The sequence below is a fragment of the Lepidochelys kempii genome, chromosome 16 (genome assembly GCF_965140265.1).
Source record: "Lepidochelys kempii isolate rLepKem1 chromosome 16, rLepKem1.hap2, whole genome shotgun sequence".
NCBI lineage: Eukaryota > Metazoa > Chordata > Testudines > Cheloniidae > Lepidochelys > Lepidochelys kempii.
Genome location: NC_133271.1, coordinates 16,749,928 through 16,764,853, shown reverse-complemented (window position 1 = coordinate 16,764,853; position 14,926 = coordinate 16,749,928). Strand labels below are relative to the sequence as shown.

General features: G+C 43.1%; 1 protein-coding gene across 4 annotated transcripts in view; it reads right to left on the bottom strand.

Annotated features, from left to right (window-relative positions):
- Positions 1–2,131: 2,131 nt before the first annotated feature.
- The window catches only part of LRRC8A (leucine rich repeat containing 8 VRAC subunit A), a 30,993-nt gene continuing 18,198 nt past the window's right edge, over positions 2,132–14,926 (bottom strand). For all 4 annotated transcript variants that reach the window (XM_073314370.1, XM_073314369.1, XM_073314371.1 and 1 more), the window contains one exon: positions 2,132–7,872. In XM_073314370.1, the coding sequence (XP_073170471.1) occupies positions 7,597–7,872 (276 nt within the window). In that variant the 3' untranslated portion in view covers positions 2,132–7,596. The remainder of the gene's footprint in view (positions 7,873–14,926) is intronic.

The window sequence follows — 14,926 nt, the reverse complement described above, 5'->3', positions numbered from 1 at the left end:
TTTCTGAGGAACTCCACTAGTAACCACCCTCGAGCCCGATGATTCACCTTTCAGTATGGCCCATTGAAGTCTCCCCTTTAAGCATTTCCTTACCCACCTTTTAATTCTTGTATTAATCCCCATCTTCTCCAATTTAACTTTAATTTCCCCTGTGGAACTGTATCAAAAGCCTTACTGAAATCCAGGTAGATTAGAACTATTGCATTTCTTTGTATAGAAAATTGGTTACACTCTCAAAGAAAGATGATATGTTGGTGTAGCCCAATCTACCTTTTGTAAAACCATGTTATAATTTATCTCCATTACTGTTCACCCATATATCCTTAACTACTTCCTCTTTCAACATGTGTTCTAAGACCTTGCATACAATTGGGGTCACTAGCAGCCCTAGGAGGCAGGAGCATAGAACCTGGATGTGATCACGAACAAGTTATGGGGAGAGGGGATGATGGGGAGAACAACAATGGGGGGAGGTGGTAATAAGGGTCTGGAAATGTGCAAAGTTACAAAGAATTTAGTTCGAGTTTTGTTTTTAAACAAGTGTAACCATTTGGAGAGGTGTATTTGGAAGCTTCAGTAGCCACACAGCCCATGCTGTCTTCACTACAACAAAGGTGATTTTATACTGAGATAATTGTCTTAATGTAAAATTGTAGTGGAGACAGGGAACAACTAATTTTTACCTCCTCATAGCTAGCTGATCTAAACCCCAGCTGGTGTGGGTATTGGGTTGACCTTGACTAGCTCCAGTAAGATTAAAGCCTGCCTGTGGCCTTGCGTCCACTAGGTTTTTTACAATGAGATGAGGTTTTTTACAATGAGTTATCTAGAGGTAAAAACAAAATGCTTTTTTTGCAGTGAAGACATTATTTCAGGTTTCCCTAGGACTCCCCACCTCACGTCAGTGCAACCCTCCTACACTCCTGCTAGCAGAAGTTGTTTTCGTACCCGTCATGTTTTGTTTTTTTAACTTTTCTCCCCCTCAATCATTCAGAGTTGTAGAGAGCTACTGAATAAAGATAATCACTGCCAAAGGGGTGCTTAAGCCCCATTGAGCTTTATATGACAAAGAGCTATCTTTGTCCTCCCCTTTCTCGGCTCAGTTCTGCTCCTAAAAGCATTTGGTTAAAACCCAGCTATGCTGCTGAATAAGACAAGTTTTCATTCCAACACATTTCCCAAAAGATCTACATCCGCCTCTGAAATGGGGCCAGTAGCATGCTAGTCAACAATTTCCCTTACTTGTAAAAATGCAACAGGGCAAAACCCATTACTTTTACAAACATAACAGAAGGGGATATTTATTACACACACCCAGTACTCACTTTAACTCTCAAAGATATGGGCGGAATTTATTGTCTAGCTCTAATGTATTCCAAAATATGTTCAGCTGTTAAAGTGAAATCTACTGCTTTTGAAGCCATCAGAAAGAGTGGAAGATTATATCCAGTGGTGCTGGAACAATTGTTATACAGGGCATGCTGAGAGCCATTGAACCAAACTGTAAATCCTGTATATAATGGAAACCACTTCAAGCCAGGGAGTGCAGCAGCACCTCAAGTTCCAGCACCTGTGTGTGTGTTTGTATCAGTTTAGGCAGGTAGATATGCTACATGCTAAGGTATACAGTTAATTGGCTGGGAGCAATATTTTTATGGAGACTGGCAGAAGTTTTTTGTTTGTTCTGCAGACCTTTCCGCTGAAAGGGACAGGGAATGAAGTCAATAGGAAAAGAACAGAGAGTGCTTTTAGAAATCCTCTCCCTAAAAAAAATCCAAGTCAGCGCTATAGGATGCCACTAATAGACTGCACTCACCAATTCTACATTCACTGTAATATCAGTGATCCAGCTATTTATATTACTATCAGCCTATCGTTTAGAAACGAAGGGAAAGTATGTAAAGGACTGTGTAGTCATCCCACTCCAACCATTCATTGTATAGTCATGTGACATCTGCTCTTACATTTTCTTTTTCCACCCCCTGGAATGAGTCTCCCAACCCACAAGGGCTCATTTACTGCAGAGGGAAGTACGGAACAATCATTCCTAAACAATAGCAGGAGTCATACCTTGGAACATTAAATGCTGTATTAGCCAAAGTACTTTAGAGGAACAAAAATAAAGGGAAAATGGAAATAAAAAGTTAAAATTTTTATTTTGTTAAAGTGTCCCGTCTTACAAGTCCTTCAGAGAAAACATAGCAGCCTTCAGCACTTGAGGTGCTGTTACCTGCCTAAACATAATCCAACATACAAGGCTTAATTCAGGATTCTGAAGTGCCATACCAGCGTGTGGGGGACACCAAGCCACAACTGTGAGAGTACTTTTATAAGCCGTGTGAAGTGTTTAAGCCATGAGTTATGCCCTGAGGAAGGGGACATATCAGCTGTACGGACACTTTTACTGTGAGGTCCTGTCAGAGTTCTTTTCACACAGCCCACACTAGTTTGCTCTAGACAAGAGCAATTAGCACAGCTCACCATTTGTTCATAGGACTTCCTGAAAGAGCAGAACAGGGGAGAATGTGGGATTTCTAGAAATCCCACATTCAGCTTTTCTTGCCAGGCAGCTTCACTCCATCTTCACTTGCTAGACCCCACCTTCAGCTAGGGCTATATATAGCTACCTGCTATTTTTAAACAGTAAGTTAATGGGTCAAATTTCAGAAGTATTCCAAAGCAATATATATATTAGTCTCCAGCTGCAGCTGGAGAAAGTGGGGAGAGAATGTGCACTCCCCCTGATACTACTTGCCAAATTGGTGCTCAACTCCAAGCAGATAGGATAGACAGAACCCATTTTCTTTTGTCAGATCTAGCATTTTTTAAACTGGATGGTTGCCAGCAAGATTGCAGCATCCAGGGTGTAGCCAAAGGTTTCTGAACAGTACTAAATGAGATTAAATCCTATGTTAGTACTTGAAGTTTTCAACCTCTTGCAAATGCTGAGTAACATCTCAGCACAAGGGATGTTACAATTTAAGGCATATGACCATTTTGTTCTTCGGTGAAGAGAATAGAAATCATACTAACATTTTAAAGATTGTTGTTTGATAAGGACAGAGCCAACAGGAACAGCTGGCAACATGAATAACTCTAGTATGAGTAATCACCCTATTCCATCTCTAAAGCAGGCACCCCACATATTCAAAAGATCCATCCTACCTCAGAAGAGCTGGAAGAGAATGGAAATCAGAGACTAAATGAGCTTTCAAAATATTTATTCACTCAAGTCCCTTTCACAAAAGGAAGTGGCTGAAATGGAAAAGGCTTAACCCCTCACCACTGTTCAATGCAATAAGATTCTGGAGCCTATTTTCCCCATACCTCATCTGCTGCAAAACATGAATATGTCTTCCAGTTTCCTACTCTCATCTGTTAGAACAAAAACAGAGGACCTAAGCATGGTTCAGAGACTGAAAGTGACCTTAAAAGGTTATCCATTTTGATAATTTTAACAAAACCAAACTCTTGATGTTTAAGACATGAAAGTGAGCACAGAACAAGTGGTGGAGAAAAAGGTTCTGAGGTAGGATGCTCCAGGGGAGCGACAAAGTAGTTAATACAAAGTAGAAATAAAAATAATGAATACCTGCAACACTCATGAAACAGTTTAGAGTGGCAAAGTAAATTAGTTCCACCTGTGGGTTAACAGTGGTCCAACTGGTAAGTTCAGCAGAAGAAAAAAACCCCACAAAACCACAACTGACATTCCAGTGCATTGTTTCAAAGCACAGCAAGATTTAACACGTTCAGCTTCTGCTACCTTTGGTTGGTTCAAATTCATTAGTTGAAACTTAAACATCAGGCCACTTACCATAACAGCTAGAATTCAGTTTACCAAAAAGCTTAGAACTGTGGTTCCTATTGTGGCACAAGTGTACCTGGGATAAATAGAGGTCCCAAGAACTAGTTCAACTCAGCAGTGCTGTTAGGAGACATTTGGCTTTAATTCAAGTTCTGTTTTTAGTTTAGCAGCTAACACAGATGATCCTGGTTATTACTATTAGAATCCTTTGAGAAGACTGCCACTAACCAGATCCTCACTGGTCTGTTTAACCTGAACAGGATTCCGAGGATAGTACACAGGTCAGTCTCAGTCCAACTCAGCTTCTACATGACAGCCCATTTTAAAAAAAAAATGGAGCATTGATTCATGTGCCTATAACTGGGAAAGAATGTGTTAGCTATGTCACTCAAGAGTTGAGCGATCAGGAAAAGGAAGGGAAGGGTACTGGAAATGAGAACTTGTCCTGTTATGAGCCAAGTTCTGGAGAAGTATTGAGCAACTGTAGGTGCACAGCAGCTCAGGTTTTGACCCTATACTTAAAATTCTCAAGCTTTCTCCACCTCATGCCTCTGAGATCTGCTAGTGTAGGTCCAACATCTGCTTGAAGGAAGAGGAAAAGTGCATCTCAGCCAGTTTACCAATTCATGATGAGGCATTTCAATATAACCTTGGTTTCCATTATGACAAGTTTTCAAAAACTTTACTCATTTTGATTTTTCCCGATTGGGGAGGTATCTAGACCTCTTGTAACAGTCCTGGTTGAAATATTTAAAGAGCAGCAAGCAGCTCATGTTTCCATGCATGATCAATACTGGTCTTACATTTGCTCTGTGGAGCTGGATCAAACAGGCAGATACTTATTTTTCAAAAACAGTAGGAAATAAAACTCTAAAGAGAGGAAGTCTCCTCCCTCTAGCAGGGTGGTGGTTTGTCCTAAGGATGAGCTATACAGCAGTTCAGGAGGCCTGCATATTACCATGCAGATTTCTAGACACTTTATAGCTTACTTTCTGGAGTTCAGTATGACTATTTATACAAACACTTCAGGATGTAAATTAAATACAGTTTTATATAACTAAGAACCCACCTTCACTACAGCCAGAAGAGTCAGGTGAGCTAGGTGCAGACCCTTAGCCCATTTTCCATAAGCAATGTTATAACTCTGCACAGTCCAAGGACCAGTTAGGTCTGTGTAAGCTACAACTAGCCATGTACCATGACTGCTGTAGGGTAGATGGGTCCTAATCATACAGTCCCAGAACTGGTTCAGGGCTCAGTAAAGAATTGCAAACACCAGATCTCATCTGGCAGAGAAGGAAAGACAGACTACCTCCCCAATCTGAAAGGTCCTTACTCTGACCATGGAGAGTTAGTTCAAAGCTGCATTTGTACTGTATCTTGAAACAGCTAATTTTTTCTGAGTAGGTCTCAAGTCCCCCCAGCAGATTCGCTGCCCTCCTTGTTAATACAAAACCCTAGCATGACTGGTAAATCCCACTCTGCAAATTATCAGTATCACACTTCTAAATCCCAGTTTGATCTCTGATACAGTGAATTTTGAAATACCTTCCTTTCACCAATAGCCCCACCTCTGCTGTAATTCCAACACATACTAATACTGTTAGAAAAGTGAACCTGTCATCCAGAAGAGCTTTTACAGCACCTTTTCCTCTGGAAAGAGTCAGAGCTGGGAAAACATGCAAACAAGAGTTGATTGGGTTATCCCTTTGGATGGTTTGACTTTTCATGATGAATGGACTAAGGGAGGCAGACTTTATACCCTTCTTAGAAGCATTTCTATAAACAAGCTAAAAACTTTCCTAGTTTTCAATGTAGCTTTATTTAAACATCTGAGCATCAACAAATCCAGAGCCTAGTTAACAGACTGTTTCAGCATTTCTAGTGTGCGTATCTTGTATATTACATCTAATGCAGAAAGAGAAGCTGTAGTGTTCGTTATTGCCCAGAATATCTGAGACAGAGGGTGTCTATGCTTTGCCCAACTCAGGGCTTCAGTAGCAGCTTGCCAAGAACCCAGCTGGAACACACTGTCCCACCCCCGCCCCTTTTTTAATATGTAGGTAATGCCTGCAAATACTACATATCTCAGCAGGCAGTGCTCCAGTCTTGGAGGATACAAGTAGCTGGGCAAGGTGGAGCACTGCATACTGGAGCTGTAGGGTCTATAGGCTTCCCCTTCTAATGAACACAAGGTGGCTTTGGGGTGACTGGTAGAAATGTAAGCCACACTTTAACCCCCTGGTTTGAGGACATGATTATGAGTAGCAATCACTAAGATATGGCTGCCTCTGCAAATGCAGAAGGGGATTTGTTGAACAGTCATAAGTTAGCCTTGTTTCAACATAGATTCCTCTCCCCTCACTATGGGGCCTCCCCTCCCAGGGGGCTGGAGGAACCCAGTCCAGGGAGGATTCTTAACAGTGGGGCAGAGAGAAGAACAGGGTTACCATCCCAAGCACCAAGTTCAATCAGCATTAGCCTCTTGTGATCACATAGGCCAAGAGGAGCAGCAAGAATAACAGCTGCTAAAATCAAGAGCTGAACAGACCAGAACAAAACAAGCAGCTTTGTAGATTTTACTTATAAAAAGATGCTGGCAAAACCTCAAAAAAAAAAAAAAATATCCACAGCAAGGGTAGGGAAGAAGCTTATTGAATTTTCCTCTCTGCTACAGGCACCATCTCCCCTATTTTGAGTTGTACTTAACACTGGCTAATAGTGTGTTTGTATTTTTAAATGCCCCAGACAAAATGCTGAGAGGGTGTGTGTGTGTGGGGGGGGAGAACAACAAAAAAAAAGTAGTTCAAGACTTTAGATTTTAAAAAGTGTTTTAAGTACCTCAGTGCTTCTTGCAGAAACAGTCTTACTGCTTTCCACCCACGTCTTATCTGATGCATTGAGCTGCATCCTTCCTGTCCCATTTACTAAACAGAACTGGAATTCAGCCTACAGACAGCCCAATCTAGGTAACATTTCTGGAACTGCTAATTTAGGCAATACCTCCAGTAATACCAGCTAAGGAAGCAGGCCATGCGATCTATGGGTCAGCACAAAGGATTGGAATCTGAAAAGACTGTGCAACCTCAAGCCAGCAGATGGAAACTGGGTTAAAAAAAATTCAGTCCTGAATCCAAGTTGATCTTTGAGGTAAAAATTACCAAAAAATACCAGCATCTTTAAAAAAATTAAAAATAAAAATAAATAAATAAAAAAGCTGTGCCATCCCCCCTGCCCTCAAAGAAGCTCCAACTGATCAAATCAGCAAGTAGTGTGGAACTATACAAAGTGTCACAGCAAAGTAGAGTTGGAGTTTAAAGAGGCTCCCTGGACTTTTGTCCTTTGACTCTAAGACATCCTCAGTCCCTGATGCATGTAAGAGCCCTATCTAGGGCGATGCAGCAGTGTAACTGGATCAGCACATTTCTCTCCCCTATATTCAGAGGCAGTTACTCTGAACTAAGTTGGCTCCACCAGCAGTTCTGGTTAACTCCATGGCAGCTTTGGCATCATCCCACTTCTAATCTTGCAGAACAGCAGCACCTCTTTTGTTCCCGCTGTCTGTTGTAGAGGAGCCACCCACTCTGCCTTGGTCATCCCCTGCCCCCGAACCTTCCCCATCCTGCATCCAAGGGAGCAAGCAGCCTTGTTCCCAGTCATTGGTTATTCAAGGATCTCCTTAGCTAGTCTGGTGTTGGCTGGGGCGGTTGGGAGATGGAATTGGAATGGAATGGCCGTTTGTTTCCTGTCTAGTTGATCAGAGGTTTCCCTGCCTTCCTGTCAGCAGCTCAGGCTTGCTCTTTGTCTGCCCTCCACAGCCGCTCCTTGACCTCCAGAGGCAGGGTGTTGAACAGGTCCTCTTCCACCACCAGCCCACTGCGTTTCAGCAGAGGGCACTCCCCCAGCTCCACCGGCAGGCACTCCAGGCGGTTCCCTCGCAGCTCTATCTGGGACAGGTTGGTCAGCTCGCCCACCCGAGATGGCAGTGATTGCAGCACATTGTTTCCCAGGTTCAAGGTCCGCAGCTTCCTGCACTGGAAGAGCTCAGGTGGGAGACTCTCAATCTGAAAGGAGAAACCAGAGAGATACAAATGTGACGTGCTCATCTAAGGCAAGGCAAGCAGACGAGATTCATAAATATTAAGGTCAGAAGGGACCATTATGATCATCTAGTCTGACCTCCTGCACAATGCAGGCCACAGAATCTCACCCACCCACTCCTGCAATAAACCTCTCACCTATGTCTGAGCTATTGAAGTCCTCAAATCATGGTTTAAAGACTTCAAGGTGCAGAGAATCCTCCAGTAAGTGACCCGTGCCCCATGCTACAGAGGAAGGTGAAAAACCCCCAGGGCCTCTTCCTGTCTGCCCTGGAGGAAAATTCCTTCCCAACCCCAAATATGGCAATCAGCTGAACCCCGAGCATGTGGGCAAGATTCACCAGCCAGATACGCAGGAAAGAATTCTCTGTAGTAACTCAGATCCCACCCCATCTAACATCCCATCACAGGCCATTGGGCCTATTTACCATGAATAAAGATCAATTAATTGCCAAAATCAATCATGTTATACCTTGATGTAGCCAGACAGAGCACCAACCTCTAAATACTCACTTCTCCCTCAAATGCATTTCTGCTTTCTTCTATGTTGACCTTTATGCATGGAACGCTTTCCGCAAGATACAGTAAAGCTACTACCTTGTCCTCATACAGATCCTCTTCTACGGTACTATTTATAATAAACTGCCTCATGAAAATGGCTAGGTCAGAGCCAAATAGAGATTACTGACAGAAGCAGGGAAAGTCTGAAACCCACTCACAGCTTGTCTGTACAGTCATGTGTTCCCATCAGTGTTTCCTTTGTCCCCTCCCAGAATCCATCCATCCATTATTGGTTCTCCCACTTGGAGTTTAAGCTCTTCACATTGACAACCCTTCCATGTTTGTATGGCACCTAGCACCATAAGGCTGTGATCCTGATCAGGGCCATAGGGCGCTAGTATAATGGCCATAGGGTGCTAGTATAATAAAAGTAAAATGACAGATTGACGCCATTTTTAAAGTTTTAGTAATTAACCACCTGCAAAAAACCATCACCACCTCACTATTCCCAGCACAAGTCAGGCTATTACCTACATGGTTCAGTTCTGATCTGCAGCACACACATCCCTCCATACCCTGGTTATAATCCAGTTTCGGAACCACATCTCAGTGCATTCCACAGTACTCGTAACTACTGCAATTACTGATCATGCCAAGTATTTGAACAGCTCATCACTCTGTAGTTCTCCTACAGAATTAGAGACCAATGTATCTCTCTCTCTCTCAAATGGAGGACTCTTGCTCTCCCAGCTTTCCCCCTTCCCTGCCCCCAGAACTTCTTAACTGGCACAGCTCTGTCAGTTCCATAGGACTGACCCAAATTTCACATTGAAACATCGGAGGTAGAGTTTGAGCCTGCCAGTTTTCCTCTAAAGGAGGAAATGTAAATGACCTCTTCTCTTTCTAGCTGCTCCAAAGTAAACAGCCTGCACTAACCTACGGGAGCCCTGCCTTATGTTATTTGGACAGTTGTAATACACAGGGGGCCCCTCCCCACCAGCTCAGAGACAAGTAAAAAGGCACCAAGTGTACTATATGGACACACATTGCTAGGGTCCTCCTCCTAGCCCCTCTTCTCTCTCACTGGAGCACCTACCCTGCAAGAACAGAGATCATTTGCATTGTAACGGAGGCAGAAACCAGGTCTTATTCTTCTGTGTAGCACATAGGTCCAAACAATAATTCATGTGGCCAATGAGCTTCTCCTACAAACATCTGCTCCCTCAGGTCATGGAAGCATTAGTACTCTGATCCCATTGCTAGTATGGAAGGCAACATTCTGCTTCTTCCTTGAGCTGTCCTGCTCTAATCCTGAGGATGGCCTGCAAACAGTCTCCTCCCCTTAAAAGCCTGGCAGAAACAGGGTGACAGCGTTTTTGTCTTCTTCTGAAGCATCGAGTATTGTCCCTGGATGGGAAATGAGGAACTTGACTAAATGGAATGGTAGCAGAATTTGATATGGTGAGTTGTGTTCCTCAGAGAGATTTACTAATGAAGAACAGCAGGCTAGTGGTTTGTGAGCATTTAAGTGGCTATAGAGCCATTAAAAGAAATGGATGATGGGAATTCAGTGTAATATTTGATTTTGACCAGTACAGCCCATCTTTGATCCACAGTATGCTGGGAAAGGAGGGGAGAAGCCATGCATTACGTTTTCCAGTCGTATACATATTCCAGTGTCGATTTGGAATGCTAGATTTTGTGCTTCCCAGTCTGTTGTATCCCTCTGTTCCTTCATTTTACTTAGAAGGAAAGCTCTTTGGGCAAGCACTATGTTTTCATTGTGTGCACTCGCAGCACCTAGCCTAATGGGGCCCTGATCAGGGACCTTCTAGGCACTACCACAATACTCAACTTTTTGACAGGGTCAAAACGCAACAAGAGAAATTCAATACCCAGCACCACTGGCTCCCCCCCCCGTGCACCGATAGCCAAGTGTCTGACAGGGAGATTACCAGTCCAATCAGACTGTCATGGCATCGTAGTCTGACGACGACACTAAAAAAAAATAAGTCAACTATGATCAGCCATGCTTTCTTCCAGCAAGATTTCTAGCAATAGAAATATAAAAGCTTATGGGGTTTGGTTCAATAGATTCAGGCATCTATTCATGACCTTCCCCTTAATTCAGTGAAAGTCTCAGCCTATCCTTTGTTTAAAACATAAATTGCACTCTACTTTAACTTAATTATGCACACAAGATCTGCCTGGAGCAGTCATTGGCTACAGAGAGGCTTTAACAAACAGCCAAAGTTCTGAATAAGTTAGAGCCACCGGAACAGCAACAAACAGCAGCTTTATTCAGCCATTGTTATTTAGAACCATCGTTCTGTAAAAGCTGCAAAATTCAGCCTGGTAGTCATAGAACTAAGACACAATCACTTGTTTTCAAGTGACAGGAGTGGACTTTATCAAAGAAGAAAGTTCTGTTACAACTGGACCAGATTCCCAGAAAGACAGAGTTATACTAGTCAGCTCCAGAAGTAGCTATTTACTAGGGCTGCTGGGCTAGCAGGGGACCTTTGAGATAGAATTCTTAGGGTCAGGAAATGCCACTCTATCAGCACTTGCATTTTCTGCTGCTGCTGCTGACTGTAAATAACCAGGTTTCAGAGTAACAGCCGGGTTAGTCTGTATTCGCAAAAAGAAAAGGAGGATTTGTGGCACCTTAGAGACTAACCAATTTATTTGAGCATGAGCTTTCATGAGCTACAGCCACAAGTACTCCTTTTCTTTTTGTAAATAACCAGGCTTCCTGAGCCCAGAGGGTAATTGTGGCCTTGCCTGCATGTCTGAAGGGAACAAGAGCTGAGTAGCTGTTTCACTGGATCTCCAGGAGACAGGGGGCTAGGCAGGAAAGAGAATGTTGCTTCTAGCCTTCATGTTGCATTAGTGTCTTTGGAAGAGCAAGATGGGTGGTTCCACATTTTATTGCAAAAACAAAGCTGCCTCAAGCTTCTTTTCATCCAAAAGAAGAGCTCCACACCCACACTGCAGAGGATGCACATCTTGTCTTAACCCTGTGTGACCTGGGCTGTTGAACAATTGCCAAAAAATGGTACTGTTCAAAACCTGTATAGTTCTTCACCTTAAAATAGAGCCTTAAAAGCTTCCTTCACTTTGCTTAGTGTGGCATCCAGCAAGCGTCAGATGACAGAAGCTACACTGAAGCCTCCTACTCACGGAGGAGGATTTTAGTATTTAAACCTATCGCTGAAATGTGACTGGCTATACGATGCCTCACGCCTTCCCCAATGCCAAGGATGGTGGGTTAGCCACAGCTTAATCTGGTGTTAAGGGTGGTTTAAACAGACAGAATGGCTTCTTAAACACTAGCTGTTTAGCTTAATTTTTCTGAAGGGTAGAGATCAAAGTTAATGCAGAACGGGCACCACTTGTCTGGCTCCAGGGCTGCGACGTCACTTTTAGAAGCAAGGTGGCTACTAAAAAAACGCAAAAAGCTAGTGGGAATTTGAGAAGCTCCCTCTACAATTTATAATACAATTGTTAAGTGGTTTTGCCTCCGGAGTTTTCCCTATAAAAGGCAGCAATACTGAAGACTTTTTTGGTAACATCAATCAGACAGTATTGACTTGTCAAGATGTATCTGAGGCCTTATTTCAGACTGAAAAATCTAGGTATCCTTAAGAGAGACAGGATTTTGCTGCATATTTCCACCTGAATTTTCATAATCCTGCATCACGGCTGGTTGCTCTTTGTGGAATTATGTTACCAGACTTCTTTGTGACTTCTGGTGGGAATAAGTAATCAGATGGACTTTTAAAACTGCAAAATATTTTGTTCTCATAGCTCTAGCAACAAAGCCTCCTGGGTTTTGAGGACAGAAAGAAACGAGTATTTTTAGTTTCTGTAAGGCATCAGGGGATCTTCAAATATAAATAGGCCAAATGCAGCCTTTAATTCGACATATTTTATAAGCAATTTATAGTATTTTATGTTACCCAGGTTCAGAACTGCAGGACAATCCACTGGGAGAAGTTATTGAAGTGAAAGTATGACACAGCAACATCAGGCAGCATGTCACAATTGGATCGTCTCTTCCAAGTTTTGCTGCTTCTAAGCAATTAAGTGGAAGCTCATTAGGACCAAGGTAACTTCCTGATCCCATATTGCAATACATTTTCTGCTTGTAAGTTACAAAGAAAAACTGCAACTGTGTTAAACCAGAGCCTGATTTACATGAGGAGAGGACATCACATTTGCTGTAGTCTGAAGGTACACATGCACTTGGATCAGTCAGTGATTAGACAGGTTAAGATCTGACCTGCCCTCAGGCCTTTAACGCTGCAGTGCCGCTCTGTAGTGCTTCAGTGAAGATGCTGCTATGCTGATAAGAGCGCCTCTCCTGTCAGCATAACTACTGCCTCTCCCGGAGGTGGATTAACTATGTTGACAGGAAAAGCCCCCCTTATCAAAATAGGCTGACCTAAGACCTGGTGTAGACAGCACTACAGCAGGGCCCTGGTATATGTTGGGGTTGTGTTCTTGAAGAGGGAGACGGATACCAAAACGACATATACCAGGGACCTGCTGGTATAGCAGTGGCGTAGGTAGCAGGGGACACTTGGGTGGGCGGGCAGTGATGAAGGGACAGAGAAGTAGGAGCGATCTGTCTGCCTTTCTTCCCCCACTCCAGCTGGCCTTGCAGGGACAGGGGCATAGATGCTCTGGCCAGGGGTTCCCAGAAAAATGGGGTGCCCCATAAAAACATGCACCCCTGCACTCCCACCCACTCCATCCAGCGCGCCTGCTGGGGCAATGGGAATCAGGGGCTTGCACCTTTTCCACACCCCTGAGAGATGTAGTTATACTAATATAAGTTTGTAGCGTAAACCCGGCCTGACTGAGTGCACGATACAGGCTAAGGACGGTGCACCAACCCAGCTATTTCAGCTCCGAGTTTGCTTATGGTACGTCACACAAAAGGTCTTTTAAAGTGGTAGTTAGAGAAAAGGCTATACAGAATAATGACAGGTTTCAGAGGAACAGCCGTGTTAGTCTGTATTCGCAAAAAGAAAAGGAGTACTTGTGGCACCTTAGAGACTAACCAATTTATTTGAGCATGAGCTTTCGTGAGCTACAGCTCACTTCATAGCTGTAGCTCACGAAAGCTCATGCTCAAATAAATTGGTTAGTCTCTAAGGTGCCACAAGTACTCCTTTTCTTTATATAGAATAAGCGTCTCTAATTGTACAAGACACTAGAAAGACTCCTTCGGAGTCCGACTACTTGTCAACAGGTGGTTCTAGACTGTGTGCTGCGTGGATAGGAGCAGCCATAAGCCAACATGTATAAACAGCATCTACTGGGTTTGTAATTTACAAAGCAATTGCTGCATGTCTGTCAGTTTTTTTAGATCATGCACATACCAGTTTCCAAAGTGCTGTTACCTGCCCAGTGAGCAACTAATGAACAACAGTTACCTACAGGAAATTCCTGTGGGATTAATATTAGAGAGTTACATGATAAGAAATGGATCAAGGTCTTTGTACCATACCACACCTTTAAGTCTCTACACAGCTCCACCTTTACCTATTTTCTTTTGCAAAATACAGGCAGCTAGTTACATCTCACGTCCCCTTGTTTCCTATGCTGCTCTTTCGCATTAAGTGTTCCTTTTGCATTGTCCTCCCACTCTCAGCTTTCTACCTGTATTCATGTTGCCCCCTATGCTTGAAACAGTCACTTCCTGGGCAATAGGTAGCCCAGTGCTGTGTGGCAAGCCACTTTTCACAAAGCCTCCTATATGCTGATCTCCTAAGCAAGCTTCTTATGGAGGAAGTAGTTGATATTAGATTGCGAACTCTTCAAGGCAGGTCCTGTCTCAATGTGTTCTGTAGAGCACTATATACACTTATAGCACCATACAAACACCCTGACATCAGTCCTGTGCAGACACACATGGGTGGCTAATTGCCTCACTTTATATTACAAATGCAAATGGTTGCAGGAAATGGCCCACCTTGATTATCATGCACATTGTGTAGAGAGCTGTCACTTTGGATGGGCTATTACCAGCAGGAGAGTGAGTTTGTGTGTGGGGGGGTGGAGGGTGAGAAAACCTGGATTTGTGCTGGAAATGGCCCAACTTGATGATCACTTTAGATAAGCTATTACCAGCAGGACAGTGGGGTGGGAGGAGGTATTGTTTCATGATCTCTGTATGTATATAAAGTCTGCTGCAGTTTCCACGGTATGCATCCGATGAAGTGAGCTGTAGCTCACGAAAGCTCATGCTGAAATAAATTGGTTAGTCTCTAAGGTGCCACAAGTACTCCTTTTCTTTTTGCGAATACAGACTAACATGGCTGTTACTCTGAAACCATTCTTAAGTGTAATTTCTCAGTTCTCTATTATAAGTCTAAAGTCCCATGTCAATCCAAAGACTAAAAATCTACATTACAAATAAACCACAAGAAAAGGCCAGGATTTATTAAACAGACTAAGTTGTCTTTTAAAAGCCATTTCAGTTAAACCAGAGAAGGGGAAAAACTGC